The 22,259-nt window shown below is 58.5% G+C and overlaps 1 protein-coding gene across 4 annotated transcripts in view; it reads left to right on the forward strand.

The window, feature by feature from the left end:
* ELN (elastin) overlaps window positions 1-22,259 on the forward strand; it is a 64,891-nt gene extending 42,632 nt beyond the window's left edge. For 3 of the 4 annotated variants that reach the window (XM_075013479.1, XM_075013478.1, XM_075013476.1), the window contains 14 exons: window positions 6,188-6,385; window positions 6,476-6,526; window positions 8,139-8,306; window positions 8,401-8,460; window positions 14,139-14,204; window positions 14,745-14,792; window positions 15,898-15,957; window positions 16,479-16,628; window positions 16,869-16,916; window positions 18,795-18,821; window positions 19,408-19,449; window positions 20,041-20,070; window positions 20,746-20,796; window positions 21,237-22,259. In XM_075013479.1, coding sequence (XP_074869580.1) covers window positions 6,188-6,385; window positions 6,476-6,526; window positions 8,139-8,306; window positions 8,401-8,460; window positions 14,139-14,204; window positions 14,745-14,792; window positions 15,898-15,957; window positions 16,479-16,628; window positions 16,869-16,916; window positions 18,795-18,821; window positions 19,408-19,449; window positions 20,041-20,070; window positions 20,746-20,796; window positions 21,237-21,286 — 1,049 coding nt within the window. In that variant the 3' untranslated portion in view covers window positions 21,287-22,259. The remainder of the gene's footprint in view (window positions 1-6,187; window positions 6,386-6,475; window positions 6,527-8,138; window positions 8,307-8,400; window positions 8,461-14,138; window positions 14,205-14,744; window positions 14,793-15,897; window positions 15,958-16,478; window positions 16,629-16,868; window positions 16,917-18,794; window positions 18,822-19,407; window positions 19,450-20,040; window positions 20,071-20,745; window positions 20,797-21,236) is intronic. The other variant, XM_075013477.1, reaches the window with a different exon arrangement.

The raw sequence follows: 22,259 nt of genomic DNA on the forward strand, positions 1-22,259 counted from the left end.
GGGTAATAATCCACAGGTTTGATGATTTCTGGAAGTCTCTTTGGTACAACCTGGATTCTAGCTCCTGGTAAGCAGCAAACTTCCCAAGATTCTAGGTCTGGGTGGCAGATGGATGACTCCATCCCTCTTAGGAGGGAGTCCCCGACCACCACCACCCGTCATCTTCTCTTAGGGGTAGTGGTCATAGAACGCCCATCCCTAGAACTTCTCATCCCATGCTTTCCAGTCAGTGGGGTCCTCTGTGTCCAGTTTTGGACCCCCCAGTATAGAAAGGTTGTGGATGTGCTGGAGCAGGTTCAGTGGAGGGCAACAAAAATGATTAAGGGGCTGGAGCACATGACCTATGAGGAGAGGTGGAGGGATTTGGGCTTGTTTAGTTTGCAGAAGAGAAGACTGAGGGGTGATTTAATAGCAGCCTTCAACTTCCTGAAGGGGAGCTCTAAAGAGGATGGTAAGAAACTGTTCTCAAGGGTGACAGATGACAAAACGAGAAGCAATGGTCCAAAGTTACAGAGGAAGAGGTGTAGGTTGGATATTAGGAAAAACTACTTCACCAGGAGGGTGGTGAAGCACTGGAATGAGTTGTCTAGAGAGGTGGTGGATTCTCCATCCCTCAAGGTTTTTAAGTCCCGGCTTGACAAGGTCCTGGCTGGGATGACTTAATTGGGGTTGATCCTGCTTGAAGCAGGCGGCTTAACTCAATGACCTCCTGAGGTCCCTTCCAGCTCTATGATTCTATGATCGCTTCCCTGAGAGCTGTCTGCTGCAGCATTCTCCACCATAGTGTCCGTGCAGCGAGCCGGAAAGCAGTTGCTTTCCTCCGCCAGAACTGGAGATACCTGAACTGGCTTTCTTCCCCTGGAGGTTACATGCTTACAATTTTCTTCCTTGTTCTGTGCTGCCCTCACTGGCTGCTCAGCCTGTTGTGCCTGCAGGACTAGATGCTGCCTTCTGTTGAGGAAATCTTCACCTTCTCTGATGGACCAGCCATTCATCATGGCTGGGGTGATGATCACACCTCCTTTTGTGTCCTTCTGGCTATGAATTTTTCTAATACAGCTACAGAGCCAACATCTATATCATCATATACAAACACGGCACGGTCATACAAGTAACATCGATGGATTCAGGGCATCACCAGCTTTCAGTAGACACCTCACTTGGGCCATCTGTCACAAGATTTTGTACCAGTGTGCACAATGGTGACAGAAATGGCTAATATATGCAGTTTAAAAATCCAGTCACGTGACGCTTAATGCAAAGTTACATAAAAACCAAGGTTCTATATGGAAAGAATAGAGAGATTATCTCTTGGCGATCACTCGATAACGAATTGGACATCTTCCTGTCACCCTCCTATTTGTGAGTCTGTTGATGGCTGACAACCCCAATTCTGGAGCCGCAGGTCTCGTCACAGAAGGGGCAGGTGTCCGTAGCTGTTGGAGGGGTGTGGAGAGATTTGATGCTCATGTCTGATGTAGTGCCCATCTTTAAAAAAGGAGAGGACAGTCCAGGGAACTAGACCAGTCAGCCTTACCTAAATCCCTGGTAAAATAATGGAGAGGGTCCTCAAGGAATCTATTTTGGAGCACTTGGAAGAGGGAAAAGTGATCAAGAGTAGTCAACATGATTCACCTGGGGCAAGTCCTGCCTGACCAATCTGATTAGCTTCTATGACGAGGTAACAAGCTCTGTGCACATGGGGAAGTCATTGGATGCGATATACCTTGGCTTCAGCAAAGCTTCTGATAAGGTCTCCCACAACATTCTTGCCCATAAATTAAAGAAATGTTGATTGGATCCATGGACTATAAGATGGATTGAAAGCTGGCTTGATGGTCGGGCCCAATAAGTAGTGATCAGTGGCTCAATATCTGAATGGCGGTCGGTTTCAAGTGGAGTTCCCCAAGGCTCAGTTCTGGGGCTGATGCTGTTCAACATCTTTATTAATGACCTGGATGAGGGACTGGATTTTACCCTCAGCAAGTTTGCAGATGACACTAAGCTAGGGGAGAAGCAGATACGTTGGAGGGTAGAGCTCGGATCCACAGTGACCTGGATAAATTGGAGGATTGGGCCAAAAGAAACCTGATGCAGTTCAACAAGGAGAAGTGTAGAGTCCTGCACTTGGGACAGAAGAATCCCAAGCATTGTTGTAGGCTGGGGACTGACTGGCTAAGCAGCAGTACAGCAGAAAGGGACCTAGGGGTTATGGTGGATGAAAGGCTGGATATGAGTGTGCCCTTATAGCCAAGAAGGCTGGTGGCATCTTAGGGTGCATTAGGAGGAGCATTGCGAGCAGATCTAGAGAAGTGGTTGTTCCCCTCTATTCAGCACTGGTGAGGCCACATCTGGAATATTGTGTCCAGTTTTGGGCCCCCCAGTATAAAAAGGATGTGGATGTGCTGGAGCAGGTTGAGCAGAGGGCAACAAAAATGCTTAAGGGGCTGGAGCACATGACTTATGAAGAGAGTGAGGCATTTGGGCTTATTTAGTTTGCAGAAGAGAAGACTGGGGGCTGATTTAATAGCAGCCTTCAACTTCCTGAAGGGGGGCTCTAGAGAAGATGGTTAGATGCTGTTCACAGTGGTGTCAGATGGCAGAACGAGGAGCAATGTTCTGAAGTTACAGAAGGAGAGGAGGAGGTTAGATATTAGGAAAAACTACTTCACCAGGAGGGTGGTGAAGCACTGGAATGCGTTGCCTAGAGAGGTGGTGAATTCTCAATCCCTAGAGGTTTCTAACTCTCGGCTTGAAAAAGTCATGGCTGGGATGATTTAGTTGGAGTTGATCCTGCTGTAGGCAGGGGGCTGGACTAGATGACCTCCTGAGGTCCCTTCCAGCTCTAGGATTCTATGATTCTTCTTCTCCGCCTCTCTTTGTCTGCGCTGCAGCAGAACCTCTCACATTGTGCTGCCCCTTCACAAATTACCGCTTTCCACTGGTGATGGTCTTGGGCAAGATTCTCCTACATATCGGTCCCAAAACTGCACTTTTTACGTGTGCCTTCAGCATGTCCTTATATTGCTTCCGCTGGCCTCCAACGCTCGTCTGTCTTTCCTCCAACTCAGAAAACTGAATCTGTTTTGGGAGGTGCTGGTCAGACATCTGAACCACATAACCAGTCCAACAAAATTGTTGATGAATGATAATGGCTTCAATGCTGGTCATGTTCGACTCTTCCAGAACGCTGGTGCTTATGTGTCTATCCTCCCAAGAGAGATTTAGGATTCTTATGACACTTGTGTGTTCTCCAGGTTTCACATTCGTACAGTAGCATTGGAACAACCACTGCGCGGTGTACAAGGAGCTTTGTCTTGGCGTAGATGTCCCGGTTCTTGAAGACCCTTTGTTGCAGGCGAGCGAAAGCAGAGCTTGCACGGCTCAGACGAAGTGGATTCCCACATCAATCTTGACTTTAGCAGACAGATGACTTCCAAGTTATAGGAAGTGCTCCACATTTTCCAGCTTTTCTCCATTGACTTCAATAGAAGGTGCATAAGATTGTCCCGTCGGCGAGGGTTGATGGAGCACCTCGGTCTTTTTGGTGTTCAGTGTGAGGCTGAGAGTCTTGCATGCTTCAGTGAAGGCATTTAAGGTGGTCTGAGGAGTTGTGGGAGAAAGAGCAACAACCATACTGTCATCCACGTCCTGGAGCTCCATGGTCGAGGTTGTGGAAGTCTCGCTTTTAGCCTTCAGTCTCCTGAGATTGAAAAGCTTCCTGTTCATTCTACAGGCAATCCTCACATCATCTGGCAGCTCGTCATCAATGAGGTGAAGGGTCACGGTGATGAAGATGCAGAACAGCGATGGGGCCATGATGGGGCCATGCTTGACTCCCATTTTGACCTCAAAGGGGTCGCTCTGGGATCTGTCGTTGCTCTGTACTGTGGCAGTCATGTTGTCGTGAAGCAGACTCAAGGTGCTAATGAATTTTTTGGGGCAGCTGCTCTCTGAGAAGATGGTCCACAGGGCGCTACGACTGACTGAGTGGAATGCTTTGGTCAGGTCAATGAAGCTCATGCACAAGGCTTGGTTTTGTTCATGACACTTTTCTTGCAGTTGCCAGGCAGTGAAAATCACACTCCAGCATGGTCCTAGAATCCCTTGGCCAAATCCCTCAGCAGCCTCCAAGGGATGGTCTGGCAACACCTCCCGCCCGGAGTGAGGCCAAGCTGCCATCAAAGCGATGAAGTGCAACGAGGCAACCGGACTAGATGGAATCTCCGCTGAAGTCTTCAAAGCAGATGGGCCAGAGTTCCACTAGCAGCTCCACCTCCTGGTTCTCCAGATCTGGGATAGGGAGCAGATGCCGCAGGAGTTCAGAGACGCACTGATTGTCAGTCTCTTTAAGAAGGGAGACAAGTCAGACTGGGGAAACTATTGTGGGACCTTCCTTCTGGCAACAGCAGGGAAAATCTTAGCTCGAATCCTTGCAGCTGGCTCCTGCTACTCTCAGAAGAAATTCTCCCTGAATCCCAGTGTGGCTTCCGACCATTCCAAGGAGCAGTGGACAGAGATTATATGGAGGTGATGCATACTCATGTGAAAATTATTAATACAGAGATGTATTTACACCTTTAAAGAGACACCAACACTTTCTGGCTTCTCCCTCGTGGTGTCTGAAAGCCACTTGCGGGGGTCTCCAGTCTTACCACGTCAGTAACAGCATGTAACAAAACTTCATAATTTCCCAGACCACGACAGCCCCTAAGAGCCAGACCTAGGATATTCGCAGTCAGTGACCTGCATACAAAACACCAGAGCGTACCTGTATCGCAGGGTAAGTGGCCCAGACAGACAGTCACACCCGCTCAGCTCTGTCCGTCAGCCTGTTTGAATCTGGTTCATATGTAGAGGCCTAAGTTCCTAAGACAGCAGGGAGACAAGGGTCCTGGGGAGTTCCGGGGGTAGGGGGACTCAGGGGGTTGCAAAGCCAGAGGAGTTGGTTCCCCTGCCCCAGCCCAGCTCTTCCTAGGAGGGTGGGCAAGGCAGGGGTGTTTGGGGGAGAGGAAGGAGGGGGTAAGGTGAAAAGGGACGGGAACTCCTGGGAGAGCAGTGGCTGTCGGGTCAGGAGGACAAATGCAGCTGGGTGGGGGGGCTGTGTTTGGGGAGAGGAGGTGTGGCAAGAGAGGGAGGGGATGGGAGGCATGAGGGGAAGTGGGATTTGAGGGGAGGGGAGGGGCACCAGGCAGGGAGGAGGGGGTGGTCTGGGTGAGGTGTGTGTTGAGGTGTCAGAGAGGGGTGCTCAGGGACAGGGAAAGGAGGCATCAGAGGGAAAGCCGAGTTGGTCTGTATCTCCAGAAACGACAAGAAGTCCTGTGGCACCTTATAGACTAACAGATGGTTTGGAGCATCAGCTTTTGTGGGCAAAGACCCGCTTCAGCAGACGCATGAGTGGGTCGTCCCAGTGTGGGGTGGTCACCAGAGCTGGTCCCACCCCAGGTGATTTCGCACCAGCACCTGCTCCCAGCGGGACCCATCACCGAGAATGTAATTAAAGATTCTGCTCTGAAGTGTAACTTGGCCCGGGGCCAAGCGCCGAGGATCTAGGAGCTGTGGCTGGCCCCTGTTGGCCTCCTGCTTTGTCTGCACTCTGATGGGGCAGCATGAAGCGTCAAGACCTCTCTTTTGGATCCACATAGCTGTCTTTGTCTAACAGACTTGTATGTTCATCCCAAACTGTGCCAGGCCTGTTCTCTGCAAGACCCTGGCGAAAGGCATGCTGCCATCCCTAATACTTTCCTGACAGCCCTTCCATGACTTTGTCCAGGATCAATGTCAGGCTACCCGGCATGTAGCTCTCTGGGTCATCCTACTTCCCCATTTGACTCCTGGCATAGATTGGCAATTTTGTAGTCTTTTGGGACTTGCCCAGGTTTCATGATGTATTGCAGAACTACATCAGTGTGTCGGGGACCTCCTCAGGCAGCTCTTTTAAAACTCTTGGATGTCAGATATCCAATCCCGCAGATTTGTTTAGCTTTAGCAGTTGCCTTTTAACACTCTCCCTAATTCCAGCTGGAGTAGAAGGTATTTCTTCCTCCTTAAGAATGACTTTCTCTCCCAGTGGACTGTCCCTCTAGCGTAGCCCTGAGATGAACTGGCAGAATTCCCCTCACCTGGTTCCCCTGGCACTGTGAGTTTGCATTGACTGGGACTGGGCTTCTCTTCTGTAACTCTGCAGGTGCGGCTGGCATTGGAGGTGTGGTGCCTGGTGTTGCAGGCGTCATTCCCAGTGTTGGTGCTGTCCCTGGTGTGGCGCCCGGTGTTGGCGCTGTCCCTGGTGTGGTACCTGGAGTTGGTGCTGTCCCTGGTGTGGTGCCCGGTGTTGGTGCTGTCCCTGGTGTGGTGCCCGGTGTCGGAGCTGTCCCAGGAGTTGCAGGTGAAGTTGCCTGATTGGACCCACCAGTGGGCCTGTGGGGTTGCATTTTCCCCATCCCAGGGGCCTGACTCTTTCTCTCCTGTGTCCCAGCACCTGGAATCGCAGCAGCAGCTAAAGCAGCAGCGAAAGCCGCCAAGTACGGTAAGCTGGCTGCCTCCCCTTCTCCCTCCATGCAGCCCATAGAGAAGTGTGGCTCACCTGTCACTCCTGGAGCCGGATAGCTCCTGGGATGCGAGCCCAGCGATGGCCTGTCCCTTTGGCAGTGAGCGGGGGAGCCCCTGCCACTTCTGAGATGTGCCCATGTCCCTCCCCTCCCCTCCCCTCCCCGTCCCCCAGGAGTGTCACCCCATCCCACAGCACACAGCAGAGAGCTCCCGTCCTTCGGCCACTGCCCAAGTGCAGAGCCCAGCGCCAGCCAGAGGCCAGGCTCCCTGCAGCCCTCAGAAGCACAGGGAACCTCGGACAGTGCGTGGGTGCAGAGCGTGACCCCCTGTCACTCTGTGCAGGCTACCACCCTGTGGCTCAGTTTAGGGATGTGGGTGAAAACATTTGGATGTTGCCAGGCAGTGAATTCCCAGAGCCCCTTGCCAGGACCTGGGGATGGGTTATTTATTCAGCTCTTTCCTAACCCGTTTTGAATCCACGTTAAACATAATGGCCTCAGTTCCCAGCTGCCCCATGCAGGCAGTGAGGGAGGGAGGGGCCGTGGGAGTGCAGGGGACTCCACGCGATGCGAGGCTGCCTGAGTTACTCTGCTGCCCTCTCGCCGGCGCCGCCATCCAGCGCTGAGTGGAGCAACAGGCGTGATGCAGGAGGGGAGCAGGAGTAGAGAGGAGAGCAGGCAGGCGCCTGGGTGAGTGAGGGAGGAGAGGGAAGGTCATTGGCAGGGCGTGTTGGGCTGGAGAGGGGTGCTCCGGGGGAGGGAGAGGAGGGTGGTCACCAGAGCTGGTCCCACTCCAGGTGATTTTGCACCAGCAGCTGGTCCCAGCGGGACCCATCGCCAAGAATGTAATTAAAGATTCTGCCCTGGGGCCAAGTGCCGAGGATCTAGGAGCTGTGGCTGCCCCTGTTCGCCTCCTGCTTTGTCTGCGCTCTGATGGGGCAGCATGAAGCGTCGAGACCTCTCTTTTGGATCCACATAGTTGTCTTTGTCTACCAGACTTGTATGTTCATCCCAAACTGTGCCAGGCCTGTTCTCTGCAAGACCCTGGCGAAAGGCATGCTGCCATCCCTAATACTTTCCTGACAGCCCTTCCATGACTTTGTCCAGGATCAATGTCAGGCTACCCGGCATGTAGCTCTCTGGGTCATCCTACTTCCCCATTTGACTCCTGGCATAGATTGGCAATTTAGTAGTCTTCTGGGACTTGCCCAGGTTTTATGATTTATTACAGAACTACATCAGTGTGTCGGGGACCTCCTCAGGCAGCTCTTTTAAAACTCTTGGATGTCAGATATCCAATCCAGCAGATTTGTATAGCTTTAGCAGTTGCGTGTTAACACACTCCCTAATTCCAGCTGGAGTAGAAGGTATTTCATCCCTCTTGAGAATGAATTTCTCTCCCATTGGACTGTCCCTCTAGCGCAGGCCTGAGATGAACTGGCTGGATGGCACTGGATGTTTTCAGTGCCCCTTCCTTTGGTGTGTGTGGCATGCTGGGAATGCACAGCAGCAGAATTTCCCCAGCCCAGCTCCCCTGGCTCTCTGGGTTTGCTTTGACTGGAACTGGGCTTCTCTTCTGTAACTCTGCAGGTGCGGCTGGCATTGGAGGTGTGGTGCCTGGTGTGGCAGGCGTCGTTCCCGGTGTTGGCGTTGTCCCTGGTGTGGTGCCCGGAGTTAGTGGTGTCCCTGGTGTGGCACCTGGTGTCGGTGGCATCCCTGGTGTGGTGCCCGGTGTTGGTGGTGTCCCTGGAGTTGCAGGTGAAGTTGCCTGATTGGATGCACCAATGGCCCTGTGGGGTTGTGTCCTCCCTATGCCAGAGGTCTGACTCTCTCCCCCGCCCCTGTGTCCCAGCAGGAGCCGCAGCAGCAGCCAAAGCAGCAGCTAAAGCAGCAGCTAAAGCAGCGGCGTATGGTGAGTCATCTCTCCCTCTGGTATTGTTGCGCAGCCCTGCCCTTCTCGCCAGGGCTGCCCTCGTGCCGGGGAGCACTTCTCTCACTGTGGTAGCCCTGTGGCACCACTGACTGCTGTTCCCACAGCCCTTTGTGTGTTGTGCTGAGATGTACTGCGCGGGGTCTTGTCAGGGGAAAAGGCACAACCCCACATTTCTTGGTGATACACATATAGCAATCAACACATCATGTGCATGTGATATATTACACACACATACACACACACACACACACTCTCTCTCTCTCTCTCTCTCTCTCTCTCTCTCTCTCTCTCTCTCCTGCCTCGTTGCTGTTACCAGTAGCTGCTCCCCCTCACTGCCCTGGTCCCATGAGTTAGATGGGGGAGGGGTGGGGCTGAGCTTGATACAATATTTAAAAGCTCCAATGAGAAAACGGCTAAAACGAAGCTGCGTCTACACGTGTGGCAGACTCCCTGGCGCAGAGCAGATGAAGACCCCCTGCTGCGCAGCAGGAGACCAGAGTCCCTTGGCACAGGGCAGTGCCTCATGGGGAGCGCCCAGCCTGCATTCCCCTTCTGTGGATCAGGTGCCCCTGCCGTGGCCTGTGTGGGCCTTCCCCCGCTGTACCAGAAAGCTCAGCTCTGTTTCACTGTTCAGCCCTGTGTCCGTCTCCTCTCGGGACAGAGCACTGACGGATCCTCGTGCAAACCGATCCCCGGGGTCTCTCTCTGGGAAGGAGTTGCTGCTGCCTGCCCCACGAGTACAGGCATCTGCTGGGCTGGCAGCAGGCCTTCTGCTCCCTGTCTGCAAGAAGCACATCATGACACATGGCGCGGGAAGGAGCCTAGCCCCGGTGGTGAGCAGGAGAAGAAAGGCCGCAGGATCTCACGCACCAGCCACTCTTCTCCGCCCTTCTCAACCAGGAGCTGCCTCTGCCCAAGCGCTCTGACGCTGGCTAGTGTGAGCAGGCGCTGGGGAGACTGGGCAGGCAGTCACCAGGAGGACTAGGACCGCGGTCGGCCTACGTCTGATGCATGCTGTGTACTTCAGAGCAAGTGGTTTAGGAAAGAGCTGTCTTCCACCAGAGAGTTCAAGCATCGGAAGCAAGCATGGAATGTTTTACAATAGCTCTGCATGAATTAGCTGACAGCTGATCTGGGGAATGCAGAACACCAGAATCTCAGAGACAGGCTGGTTATGGTGTAAACAGACAACTACAGCTAGAGGAGCGATGAGTGCAGACAGATTTAAACCTGCTCACAGTCACGCAAGAGCAAAGGAGGCTGAGCTAGTTCAAGAGCAAGAGCAACGTGAAACATCTGCAGCTAGTTTAGGAGCCGTAAATGAAAACAGCCTTCCCACAAACCCCCAAGGCCACTGGGGAATCCGACGCCTGTCGGACAGAACCTACAGGACAGAGAGAAATTTATAACCCGTCAGATGGATACTTAGCCAAAGACACAAGGTGTAATCAATGTACGTGTGAATAGTATGGACACGTTGCAGCTGTTTGACATGCCATGGCAGTCAGGGGGTTGGCTGGCCTTATAGATCATTGAGTTCCTTTGTTAATACACCAAACGTGCTGACACAGGCCAGACTGGAGAATGACACTGTCTAGTCACCAGAAAACTATTGGCTTGAACACTGACTCGGGAACAGGTGTGACCATCATCTCAAAAGCGGTTTCCAGTCCCCTTCCGCCCCTCCCTGAGCTACAGTCACCTGACACGGCTCGGGCGAGCCCTCGGGATTCCTGAGCCGTGTGGGCCCCTTCACCCCAGAACACAAAGGCGAGAGCTGTGCATTCAGAGAGCACATGGACCAAGCCCACCGACCTTCTCAGCCGCTGCGTGCCAGGAACATAGAAGAATGCAATGGAGGATTTGATTTGGGCTTGTTTAGTTTACAGAAGGGAAGACTGAGGGGTGATTTAATAGCAGCCTTCAGCTTCCTGCAGGGGAGCTCTAAAGAGGAGGGTGAGAAACTGTTCTCAGTGGTGACAGACGGCAGAACAAGGAGCAATGGTCTGACGTTACAGAGGGAGAGGGGTAGGTTGGATACAGTAAGGTCTCAGAGTACACGAGGGTTCCATTCCACGTGCCCTCGTGTAACCCCAATTTTGCACAAGTCGGGGCCGGCTTTCTGCCCGGCGGAACACACATTCTGCAGCCGGGGAAGGAGCAGAATGGTAAGTCCTGAGGTGGGGTGGCAGGGGGGGTGGTAGAGGAGAGTTAAGCCTGGTGGTGGGTTGGGGACGCTAAGCCTGGGGTGGTGGGGGGTGCAGGGGGTGAGGGCTGGGGTGGAGCTGGAGCTGTGCACGGGGGTGGTGAGCCAGAGCCCTGCTCAGGTGGTGAGCCGGGCCTCGGAGGGGCAGGCTGAGCCAGAGCTGGGCGTGGGTGGAGCTGGCAGGGGGTTGAACCAGAGGTGGGGTGTTGAGCTGAAGCTGCGCACAGGGGATGTGGGGCTTGAACCAGAGCCGCGCGCAGAGTGGTTAAACCAAGGCGGGAGGATGGAAACGGGACCAAGTGCGATGGGTTTGAACCCAGGCGGGCAGGTTGAACTGGAGCCATGCTGGGGGGTTTGAACCGGGGCTGGGTAGGTTGAGTCAGAGCGGCGCCTGAGGGGTGGTGAGCTACAGCCAGAGGTGGGAGTGGGGGTGAACAGGAGCTTTGCACGGGTGGGGAGCACAGCTGGGTGAGGGGGGCTGAGCTGGGGCCGTGCGGAGCAGAGGGGGGTTGAGCCAGGGCGGGGGCAGTGAGTTAAGCACAACTGGAAATCACAGTACAGGGCTTACTACAGGAATTGGGGTCAGACGCATAAGAGTGGGGTCACGTCCTCTGAGACCTTCCTGTGTTAGGAGAAACTACTTCCCCAGGCGGGTGGTGAAGCACTGGAATGTGTTACCAGAGGGGCGGTGGATTCTCCATCTCTAGAGGTGTTTAAGTCTCGGCTTGACCAAGCCCTGGCTGGGATGACTTAGTTGGGGTTGATCCTGCTTTGGGCAGGGGGCTGGACTCAATGACCTCCTGAGGTCCCTTCCAGCCCTAGGATTCTGTGGTTCTGTGAGACTGGTCTTTAGAAAAGAGCGGCAGTATCAGTACACTGGAGACACTGGCAGATCATGCTCTGTACAGACATCTCTACCCAAGAGGCCTTGGAAGGGAGGAGCTGCGGATTTATGCAAGTTCAAAGGACGTCATTTCCTGGTAGGCATGTGTCACATGCCTGGATTTTTATATTGGACGTGGAAGCCATTTATGTGCCCAGTGTATCTATTGGCACCAAAAATTGGGCTGTGGGAGGCCATATGAGGTGTCTAGTGACAGCTGAGGATGCCCTGAATTTGTGTGTGCTACTTATATGTCTGTGCCATGTTTGTAGGTAGAGTTATGGGTTTTGGCTCTGTAGTTTGACTCAAAAAGGCTCAGACAGCTGACACACGTTTCTGGAATGTGGGTCTTCTCTCCTGGAAGGCATCCAATGGTAACAGGCCACAATGGCCCACCTGGGTCAGGTGGCTTTGGGCTAAACAATGGGATGGAAACCAGATGCCCAGACATCCATTCTACACATGTATATGGACTGGAGTGTGCTGGCAAGCTCAACAGCCAGTGGCAGAGTGCCACAGCAGCCTACCTGAACCAGGTCACCTGGACTCTCCAGGCCTGATGGGAAGGAGAAAGGGGATTTCCCCTCCACAGGGGGAAAACTATAAAAGGGACCTAGCAGTGTCCATCTTTGAAGAGAAAGTCAATGTCCTTTGTTCCTGGTGTTCCTGTTCATGTTCCTGTTTCCAGGATCTGTGTTCCACTCCAGCTCAACAGATCTCCAATTCTCCAGTAACAAGAAATCTGTAACCTGGAATCTTACCCCTTTGGGGATGGACTTTCAGAGAAAGGGAGCATAGAACACTGCTGGCTGCGTCAATCAAGCAATAACTGTAATTGATGTGTGTAAAGTATCGCTTCAAAATTTTTTCTGTCTAACCCTGTTCTTTTTTTTTTTTTTGTTAATTAATCTGTAGATGTTTAGATCTCAAGGATTTGGCAGGCGTGGTGATTTGGGGCCCAGAAGAATCTGAGTGGTGTTGCTGACATAGGTTTTAAGAACCTCTCACCTGAGTTTGGGGCTGTTGGTCTGAGCTGGTAGAGCAGCTGGGAAGTCTGTGAGTTTGCTTGTGTGGTTTCTGGCTGGCCAGCAGGGCTGGCGGAGGTGCTGTTGTGGCTGGTTGGATTTGCGTTAGTGAGAAGGAAATCCCAGCCTGGGGCTGTAAGTGGCCCAGATTTAAGCAAAGACTCTGGATTGATTTCCTCAGCTGTGTCCAGAAGCCCTGTCCCATCACAGTATGGACATTTTTTTGCGAAAGGCACAACACATGTTAAGGAGAAACTGCAAAGCACGTTTGCTCACTTTGGTGTTCCAGGACAGCCAGTCATGGGCAGTGGACTGCAGTTCACTGTTGCAGAACTGACGTCATTCTGAGCAAAGTACGATTTTCTTCCTATTACTCGCCACCCACACTGCCCACAAACAAACGGAGAGGATGGGGGAGCTGACACTCAAGAAAATCCTAGGGCAGTAAGATCCATTCCTTGGTCTTCTCACTACAGGTCAATACCAGTTGTGGCTACTGGACACAGTCCAGCACAGCTTCTAGTGGGCAGACAACTCAGAACTCCTGTTCCAACTTTGGGAAAGAACTTCTCTCTGGAGTAGTCAGATGTGAAGAGAGTAGCCAAATTGGAGATAAAGGCAAAAAAACCTCCTGGAACATTTTGACAACGGACATCACTGGAGACCATGTTCCTGTCAAACAAGATGGAGAAAAAAGATGGAGAACTCCAGCTCTTATAAAGCGAAAGAATTCAGCTCCCAGATCACGCGTGATTGAGACCAACAGCAGAGAATTAAACAGACGTGATCAACGGCTACAGTTTGTTCCTCAGAAAGAACAAATTGGCGAAGCAAACTGGGCAGATGGTGGCTGCAGTATGAGGAGGTTCAAAGATTCCAACCTGAGCAGAGACGTTTTTTGCAACCGGTGGGCAGCCAGATAGCCTAGTAGCTAGGTATTCAGATCCCGTCATTAGAAAACTAGCACCCTGAACAACTGGAGCTGTGCAGGTGGGATGTGGAATTTCAAGGGGGAGAGGTGATAGAATGCTAAGTGGTACCCTACTGACTCGCCGTGAGGTGGTGCGATGGGTAACACCCTTGTGCGAGCAGGACAGACAGCACATTAAGGGTCGCCTGGAAGAACCGTCTCCAGTGCCGCTTGCTGAGAAGGAAGCTCCGTGGCCAGCCCAAAAGGCTGACCTGCTGGTAGCAGCCCTGCCTCCTACCGGGCGCCTGGAGCACATGGCGCTGGCCTCTGCAGAGTGGGGCACGTTGTGCATAGGGAGGGGGCACTTCACAGCACTCCCCAGGGGCCCTGCTTCCTGTGCATCGCAGGGGTGAATGTATGGCCATGGAAAGGGGGGGTGGGGCTGTTTGGGGTGGCTGCAGGCAAGGCCTGCCTGGTCCTGAGCTGAGAGAGTAATGAGGGAGCAGGTGGCAAACCAGGGTCTCCGTTCATGTCTCTCTAACACCAGGGGCCCTGTTGCAGCCATCATGGGCCCCCAGCTCTGGGGGGAAAGCCAGCTTCCTGCCCTGGCCTCACTGCTGAACTCCTCCACAGGGACTGGACGCATCCCAGGTGTGGGCCTAGCCCCCGGGGTTGGAGGCCTGGTGCCCGGCATTGGAGGTACATTTTGCTTTCATTGGGAGACAGGACCTGTGCCCTGGTCTGGGACCCTCACTGGTGCACTCATGTAATGTCACTGCAGGGCGAAGGGGGGTACGACAGCCTTGCTGGGCCTCTGGGAGAGGCGGGGGCCTGCCAGGCTCCATGCTTCCAGAGGGGGCAGGTGGGAGCAGCCAGCCCAAGGCGCTCCATGCTGTCCCCTCCAGATGCGTTACACAGTGATGGAAAGGGCCCAGGGCTCTTGGCAACCGCCAGTTCTACCGCAGCAGCCTCCCGGCCCCCTCCCGTCTGAGCTGTCAGGCCCTGAAGCAGCTGCCTGCTTTGCCCCCACCCTTCTGCCCTGGTGGGGAGGCTGGCAGAGTGCCATGGTGCCCTGCTGCAGTCAGGTGCACGCCCAGGTGCATCAGAGGGCAGGCAGGCCCCTCGGCCCTGCGGCAGGAGCAGGGCTTTCCAGGGCTGGGACGGGCCCAGAGCTCCTGGGACTCCCTCCCTGGGGACGTGGCGCCACCCGCCTTATGCCCCCCGTCATTCTCTCCCCAGGAGTCATCAGTCCGGCAGCCGCCGCAGCCGCCAAAGCCGCCAAGTACGGTGAGTCCATCCTTCCGCCTCCACAGGTGGCTGCTGGCCACAGCCGGCACATGGGGCTCCCAGTGGGGCCTGGATTTCCAGCCCACCTGGGCAGTCTGCTCACACCTGCAAAGGGGGAGGCCAGCGCCTGAGAGAGGCCCCTGGCTCCCCACCCCTGCCCGGACAGACCCCATCTCCCCACCCCTCCCTGGACAGACCCCGTCCCCGGACAGGGCCCCCGTCTCCCCACCCCTCCCCGGACAGGGCCCTCCACTCTCTGAGCACATTTCTATTGCACTTCCTACCCGAGCGCCTCACCCCACCTGCTCCGGGCTGCTCCCTTCTCCCAGCCTGTGTCGCTCCTTCCCCAGCCAGGCCTGATTTCACCTCTCTGACTGCCGGGGCTGGTGGGGTAGAGGCCTGGTGCCCGGGGCTGACAAGGGCTGGTGCTGGGTGCTGGGGTGGGGCTGGTGCTGGGGGTTGGAGGGAGTCTGGTGCCGGGGTTGGGGGAGCTGGTGCGGGGAGTTGGGGGGGGCTGGTGCTGGGGGTTGGAGGGAGTCTGGTGCCGGGGTTGGGGGGGCTGGTGCGGGGAGTTGGGGGGGGCTGGTGCTGGGGGTTGGAGGGAGTCTGGTGCCGGGGTTGGGGGGGCTGGTGCGGGGAGTTGGGGGGGGCTGGTGCTGGGGGTTGGAGGGAGTCTGGTGCCGGGGGTAGGGGGGCTGGTGCCGGGGTTGGGGGGGCTGGTGCGGGGAGTTTGGGGGGGCTGGTGCTGGGGGTTGGAGGGAATCTGGTGCCGGGGGTAGTGGGGCTGGTGCTGGGGGTTAGGGTGGCGGGTGCCCCTCCCTGTCTGGGTGATGTTCTACCCTCCCCCGCTCTTAGAGCAGGATGTGGGTGCAGAGGGGGGCACACACAGCCCCCTGCCCCCTGGCTCTGGCTGTGGCCCGCCCAGGGACGGGAGCAGGTGGAGCCGACGGGCACAGGCAGCAGTGCCAGGCAGGGCAGCTGGCGAGGGAGAACCGTGGGGCACAGGGTCAGTGTGGGTGCAGCCAGGGCCGGCCCAGGGGTAGGGCGGCTGAGCCGGGCCATTTGCCAGGGCAGGCTCCTGACCCTTCCCCTCGCCCTCCGCCAGGTGTCAGTCCCGCTGCCGCCGCCGCCGCTGCCGCCGCCGCCGCCAAAGCCGCCAAGTATGGTGAGTGAGGCCTCCCGGCCCCCCTCTGGGGCAGGCTGCCCCTCCCCCTCCCACCCCCACCCTCCCTCTCTCCCTGCTGCCCTGGGTCTCTCCTCCCCTTGTAGCTCCAGCCCTCCCGCCTCCCCCTTTAGCCCTGCTCCCTCTGCTCCAGCAGCCCCCGCCTGGCCTGGCCCTTCTGGCTGTGGGACCCTGGGCCAGCAGGTGGCTGAGCCATGGGTCTGACTCCCGCCTGGCCACAGGACAGCAGCTGGCACAGCTGACCGCTGGCGGGAGGCTGGTCTCCAGGCCATGGCTGGGGCTGGTGCACCCAGGACATGAGAGCCTGCTGCTCGGCTCAGATCTCAGCCCTCGTGCACAGCGCACGTTGCTGCTGGCGGCCCCTGCGGTGTCAGTGGGGGGGCAAAGGGCTCTGGGTCTGGTCTGGGTAATGGGCCCCATCACAGGATTGCAATGCTGGCCTCTGAACCCAGGCTGCACCCGGTCCCAGTCCGTCCCAGCCTGAGCCCTGTCCTTCTCCGCAGGTGCTGGCGTCATACCCGGGGCCGGCGGGGTGCCGGTCGTGACACCTGGGGCTGGCGGGGTGCCTGTTGTCACACCAGGAGCTGGGGTCATCCCAGGCTTCGTGCCCGGTGCAGGAGCAGTGCCCAGCCCAGGCCTTGTACCTGGAGCAGGTAAGTTCACGTCCTGTGACACTGGGGTCTGGTTCCCAGGGCACATGCAGCCTCAATGCCGCCCTCACCACAGAGGCATGCCCGTTGGCGGGCATCTCCTGGGCACCAGCGGGGAGGGAGGGCTGGGCCTGCCCTGCAGTGCAGACCAGTCCCTACAACCATGCCAGGGCAGCGGGTGGCAGATGGGCAGTGGATGCTGGGCAGCTCCTGTTCTAACTGCTGCGCTCTTCTCCCCTGCAGGGATCCCCCAGGTCGGTGTGCAGCCGGGCGTCAAGCCTCCGAAGTATGGTAGGCGCCTCCCACTGGGCCAGCCAGGGGCCCTTCTCTGCCCTCCACAGCCCCCCTACCTGCTTTGCCCTCTGGGCTGGGGCCGAGGAGCTGCCCGAGCCACCCCCGCTCTCACCAGACTGACAGCTGCTTCCCGCAGAGCCGCTGCAGCCGCCCCGGGGCCCCTTCTCCCCTGCCTGGCCTGCCCCCCTAGGAGCTTCCCACAGCCAGTGCCGCGGCCCTGGTGCACCCTCCTGCCGGACGGCAGGGGAGACCTGAGAACATGAGAACAACCACAGGGTCCATCCGACCCAGTCGCCTGTCCCCCGACAGCGCACAGGCAATGGACGGAGCAGGGTGATTTACAAGCATGGGGCTGGGGCAGCTGGCTCATGGGGCCGTGGCCGTGGCCATGGCCCTGACCATCTTGGCCACCAGCCGCTGCTGGATCTGAGCTCCAAGAACGGAGATGAATCTTGTCTGAGCCCAGTAATGCTTTGGGCCTTCCCACAAGCCGAGCAAGGAGCTCCCCCGTGGCCTGCACATTGTGCCTGCTGCTCTGAGCAGGCACCAACCGCAGAGCCTTGCAGGGGTGTGCATACCCTCTCGCACAGTGCTTGGGGCTGAGTCCCTCCCAGTCACTGCCTAGCCAGCCCCAAGCGCCCACGGGGGCCTGGCAGAGCCCGGAGAAGTCAGCGTGTGTGCATGGGGCAGGGGTGGGCGTGGTGCACACAGGTGCCACCGGCCGCCAGCGCGCACCGAGAGCCTGCTCCCCTCCACCCCGGCCCCACTGATCGCCTCCTCCCCCAGCACCTCCCGCCTGCAGGGCCCCATCAGTTCTCTGCCCCTCCTGCCAGCTGGTGGCACTTGGGAGGCCCCGGCAAGAGGGTGTGAAAGGGGGCGAGTGGAAACGAATGGGTGTTGAACACCTGGAGAAAGGAGGAAGCCAGCACCTGCGTGTGTGTGTGTGTGTGCGCACGCGCGTGAGTGTGCGCGCGAGTGTGCACGGGTCGCCTACGCCAGTTGCGTGTGCAAACGTGTGTGTGTGTGCAGGTCATTTACATGTGTGTGCAGGTCATGTCCATGCGTGTACATGCGTGGCTGTGGCCATGGCCGTGCCCATGCCCGGCTAGCTGGGTGTGCCCATGCACGAGCACAGCCCTTTGGGAAGCCGCAGGCTGCACGGCCGTGCCATCGGTTTGTGGTGCGAGGGAAGCAGCCTCACAGCTCGATGTGTCCCTGGGCGGCTCTGAGGGGCTGCCCTCACTGCAGGGCTCCCACCCAGGGGCTCTGGGGCCTGGCAGCCAGCAGGCAAGGGTGCTGCAGCGCCTGGCCAGTGCCAGGGGGAAGCTGGCATCTGGGTGCAGAGCAGCCCTGGGAAGGGGGCTTCTGGGGCCAGGGCCATGGGCCTGGGAGAGGAACCTCACTGGAGCTAGGACAGGCGACGCCAGGGCCCAGGCCCCAAAGCCCTTGGCCATGGCAGACCAGGCCGCTGGGCCGGGCCCTTTGCAGCAGCGCACCAGGAGTGGCGGCTCCAGACTAGGGCCACCTGTCCGGCACCAGTGCAGGAAACAGGGCAGGAGTTGCCTGCCCCAGCCCCGGCTCTCCCAGCAAGGGGTGTGGCAGGGGGGCTCCCGGCTTCCCCAGCCCCGGCTCTCCCAGCAAGGGGCACAGCAGGGGGGGCTCCCAGCTTCCCCAGCCCCAGCTCTCCCAGCAGGGGGCATGGTGGGGGGGCTCCCGGCTTCCCCAGCCCCGGCTCTCCCAGCAGGGGGCATGGCGGGGGGCTCCTGGCTTCCCCAGCCCCGGCTCTCCCCCCAGGGGCTGCGGTGGGGGCGGGGCACGGCGCTGGGATGCTGCACTGTGCTCAAGGCAGTAATGACTGGCTGTTTGCTGTTGCAGGGCTTGGTGTTGGGGGCCTGCAGCCAGGTGAGTGAATGGGGATGTGGGGGGCTTGCTTTGCCTGGAGAATCCCTTGCACACCCCACCCCATTGGGGTGCTGGGACCAGTGGCGCCTTCGGAAGGGCCCACTGTGTTGAGCCTCAGAGAGGTTACAGCGAATCAGGCAGGCGGGTTCCCCAACAAGCTGCCAGGACCTATGGGCATTGCCCCCGGGTACAAGGCAGCCCAGCTCCTCTAGCCAGCCAGAGCCTGGCACGGATTTCTGGGTCCTGGCACTGGTGCCCTGGGCTGAGTTCCCACAGCCCAGCCCAGGAGGTGGGGCGCAGGAGTCACAGCCATTGCTGCTGAGGTCAGGCCAAGCCGTGATCAGATATGGACAAGGCGCTGGGGAATCCTACTCCTGCGCAGGACGGGGCCAGGCAAATAAGGCCCTTGATGGTGCCAGGCCAGACCTTGGGTCTCCTCTGGCACTGCCCCGGCACCGCCAGGCACCCCCAGCAGGCCAGGACACTGGTGTGACCTGCAGGCCCAGAGCATGTAGTGGGCTGCATGGCCCGGCCCCCTCATGCCCAGCCAGGGCTCTCCCCAGCTTCACCTCTCGCTTCGTTCCAGGGGCTGGAATTCCTGGCTTCGGTTTGTCTCCCATTTACCCAGGTATCTCCTGGCAGCGGGACCATGAGCCGCGCCCAGCATCTCTCCACCACATGGGCCTCCTAGCTGCACGGGGGCTCCCAGCACTGCCTGTCTGTGCTACAGTCAAGGGGCAGGGCCCGTACTGGGGGATGCACCCGCTGGGTGTGGCCAGGAGGGGGCTGTGCCCAGGGTTGTGCCCAGGCTGGTGCTGTCCTCCACTGCACATAGGCTGGGGTGGCCTGGAGGCAGTCTGAGCGGGTGAGGCGGGGGTGGCCCGGGTGGAGGCGCCAGGCCCATGGGTTCAGGTAGTACAGGCAAAGGGAGACAAGGCCTTCCCATCTGCCGGGTGTCTCTGCCCACCCACACTCAGCCCCTCCTAGCTGCAGGCAGGCAGCTGTAGGGACCTGCCCCGGCTGGGGCCTCCCGGGTTGGGGGCTGTGCTGTTATGTGTGGGGGTGGGGCAGGGAAACGAGGCACCTTCAGCTGGCGGGCGCTGGGGCTGGCGGCCCACTCTGGGGAGGGGCCAAGTGTGGGGCAGGGGGAGGCTGGCGGTGGTCTGAAGGGAGGCACGGCTCCCGCCCGACTGGCACTAAGGCAGCTGCTTTCTTCCAGGTGGACTTGCTGGCCAGCTGGGATACGGTGGTGAGTGGGCGTCATGCCAGCAGGGCTGGGCCAGGTGCACTGGGACCCGCAGATGCAGCCCCCGACCCCCTGCCGGAAGCGCAGTGTGGCTGATCCCCAGAGCCTGCTTACCCCAGCTGTCAGCTCCTGGGGGCAATGGCAGGCAGCGAGCTTGGGACGAGCCAGGGAACACAGAGCAGGGCACTCTCCCTAGGGCTCCCTGCAGCACAGCCCCTTCTGCCCGGGACAAGGGGGAAGGGGTCAGAGCAGCCCCCAATCCCTTGGGAACATTCCCAGCAGCCTGGCAGACAGGCCCCGCTCCAGCCCAGCCCTGGTGCAGGCAGCCGCTGGCTGGGCCTCCCCACTGCAGCCAGGTACCTGCCTTCGTCCCTGGCGCAGCAGGCGCCGTAGCCAGCCTGCTGCACTCACTGGGGCGGGCGCGTCTGTGCGTTGCAGCTGCAGCCGGGCACTGCTGAGCCGCGGAGCTGCCCCGCTGGCCAGAGGGACTTGGGGAACTATCCGGCAGGCACTGAGCTGCCTGTGGCTCCTGTAAGCCCCCAGTGCTGGGGACGGAGGCCCGGGAGGCACGCAGCTGAGTGGGGAGTCCATGGCCCACGCGCCATGCTCCCTGCAGCAGCGGGGCTGTGCACGCCTCGGGCGCTGGGCTGATGGCTTGTATTCTCCACCTCTCCACAGGAAAACCTCCCAAGAGCTTTGGTGGGGCCCTGGGTGTCCTGGGCTACAGAGGTAGGTGCCCCCGCAGGGGCTGGGCCAGGGGAAAGCCCCACTCGCCTTTCACACCTGGCGGGGAAGAAGCCACATGGCTGCTCAGCCTGGGGTCCCCCAGCCTCCCCGCTTTGTGCAGCCTGGTCCTGCTGCCCTGGCTGTGCCAGGTGCCCGTCAAGGTGCCCGTGTTCAGGCTCAGCTGCTGTGCCCAGCTAGCCAGAGCCTTGGCACCTGGTTCAGCCGCCCCACCTCCAGGGTCTCAGCCAGGCCACTCCCACGGTGGGAGCAGTCTCTGTCTTGGCAGGGCAGCCGTGCCCACCAGCGGCACTGGTACGGTGAGCCCTGGCCCTATGTTGGCTGCTGCCCTCGGGCTGGGGCGAGCCTGTGCTCTGTTGGCGGCCTACACCATCGCCGCCCGGCGCCCCGAGCGCTGGACTCACCCCTCCTTTCTCCGCTGCCAGGTGGTGTGGGCTGCGCACAAGGGAAGTACTGTGGCAGGAAACGGAAGTAACCCAGCCAGACTGCTGCCGTTAACCTCATGAACTTTGGTGCTACTGCATGGTCTAGAATGTAACTCTGAGTACAGCCCCGCCCCCACCCCGCCACTCTCCGCCGGCGCCCGGAGGGAATGCCACTGCCCCACCAATGCCCGGGGCTCCCCGGCCTCGCTCCAGCAGGAAGCACATAACAAACTGCGGGAAACGCTGTTCCCACTGGTGCTAAAGCTCCCTGCGGGCAAAGCCAGGCCAGCCTCTGTGGGGCGGGGGTAGCGCCGGGCAGGGCGGGACCGGGCCCTTGTGGGAGATGGGGGCTGAGGGGAGGAGGAGGTCTCCAAGAGGACAGCGATGTGCTGGGCCCCACCTGCCGCCAGCACCTGGGCCAATGGCCTGGCAGCAGCTCTCGGCCCATCACCTCCCAGCTGCTCCCAAAACTCCGTCCAGCTGGCAGTGGTGCCTGGTGCCAGGAACGGCTCCTCAGCCAGCCAGCCTGAATCCCCTGCCCCTTGTGTCTGCCTGTCCCCAGGGCCATGCGGCACGGCTGCCATGGAGGAGCTCGTGGGCTCTGGGCAGGCTCCCTGCTCAGACACGCGCACCAGCAGGGGCTGGAGGAGCTCGGGGGGCGTGACATTCACCCCGAGCTCTTTGCAGTGGTGCCTCTGATTGGCTGACCCATCCCCCCATGGGAGGGCAGAGCAGCACATGGGGAGGGGCTGGCGCTATCGGCAGAGCCAAGTAGCTAACACTGATGGGATTAGCCCTGTGCCCACCCTCCACCTGGCTGTACTGTATGGGCAGCCGGCGCCAGCCCTGCCCTGCTGGGACCTGCCGTTCCTCTGGCCCTGGGGGCCCAGGTGGGCCTGAGAGCCGTGGGCTGAAGGAATCGCACCTCTCCATGTAACTCCCTTGGGATAGCTCGGGTGGGACGTGTCCTACAGAGGGAACGTAACTGCTTCCAAACGACTAATAAACAATGATTGGAAAGGA

This window comes from Carettochelys insculpta, chromosome 19, assembly GCF_033958435.1.
Source record: "Carettochelys insculpta isolate YL-2023 chromosome 19, ASM3395843v1, whole genome shotgun sequence".
Lineage (NCBI taxonomy): Eukaryota > Metazoa > Chordata > Testudines > Carettochelyidae > Carettochelys > Carettochelys insculpta.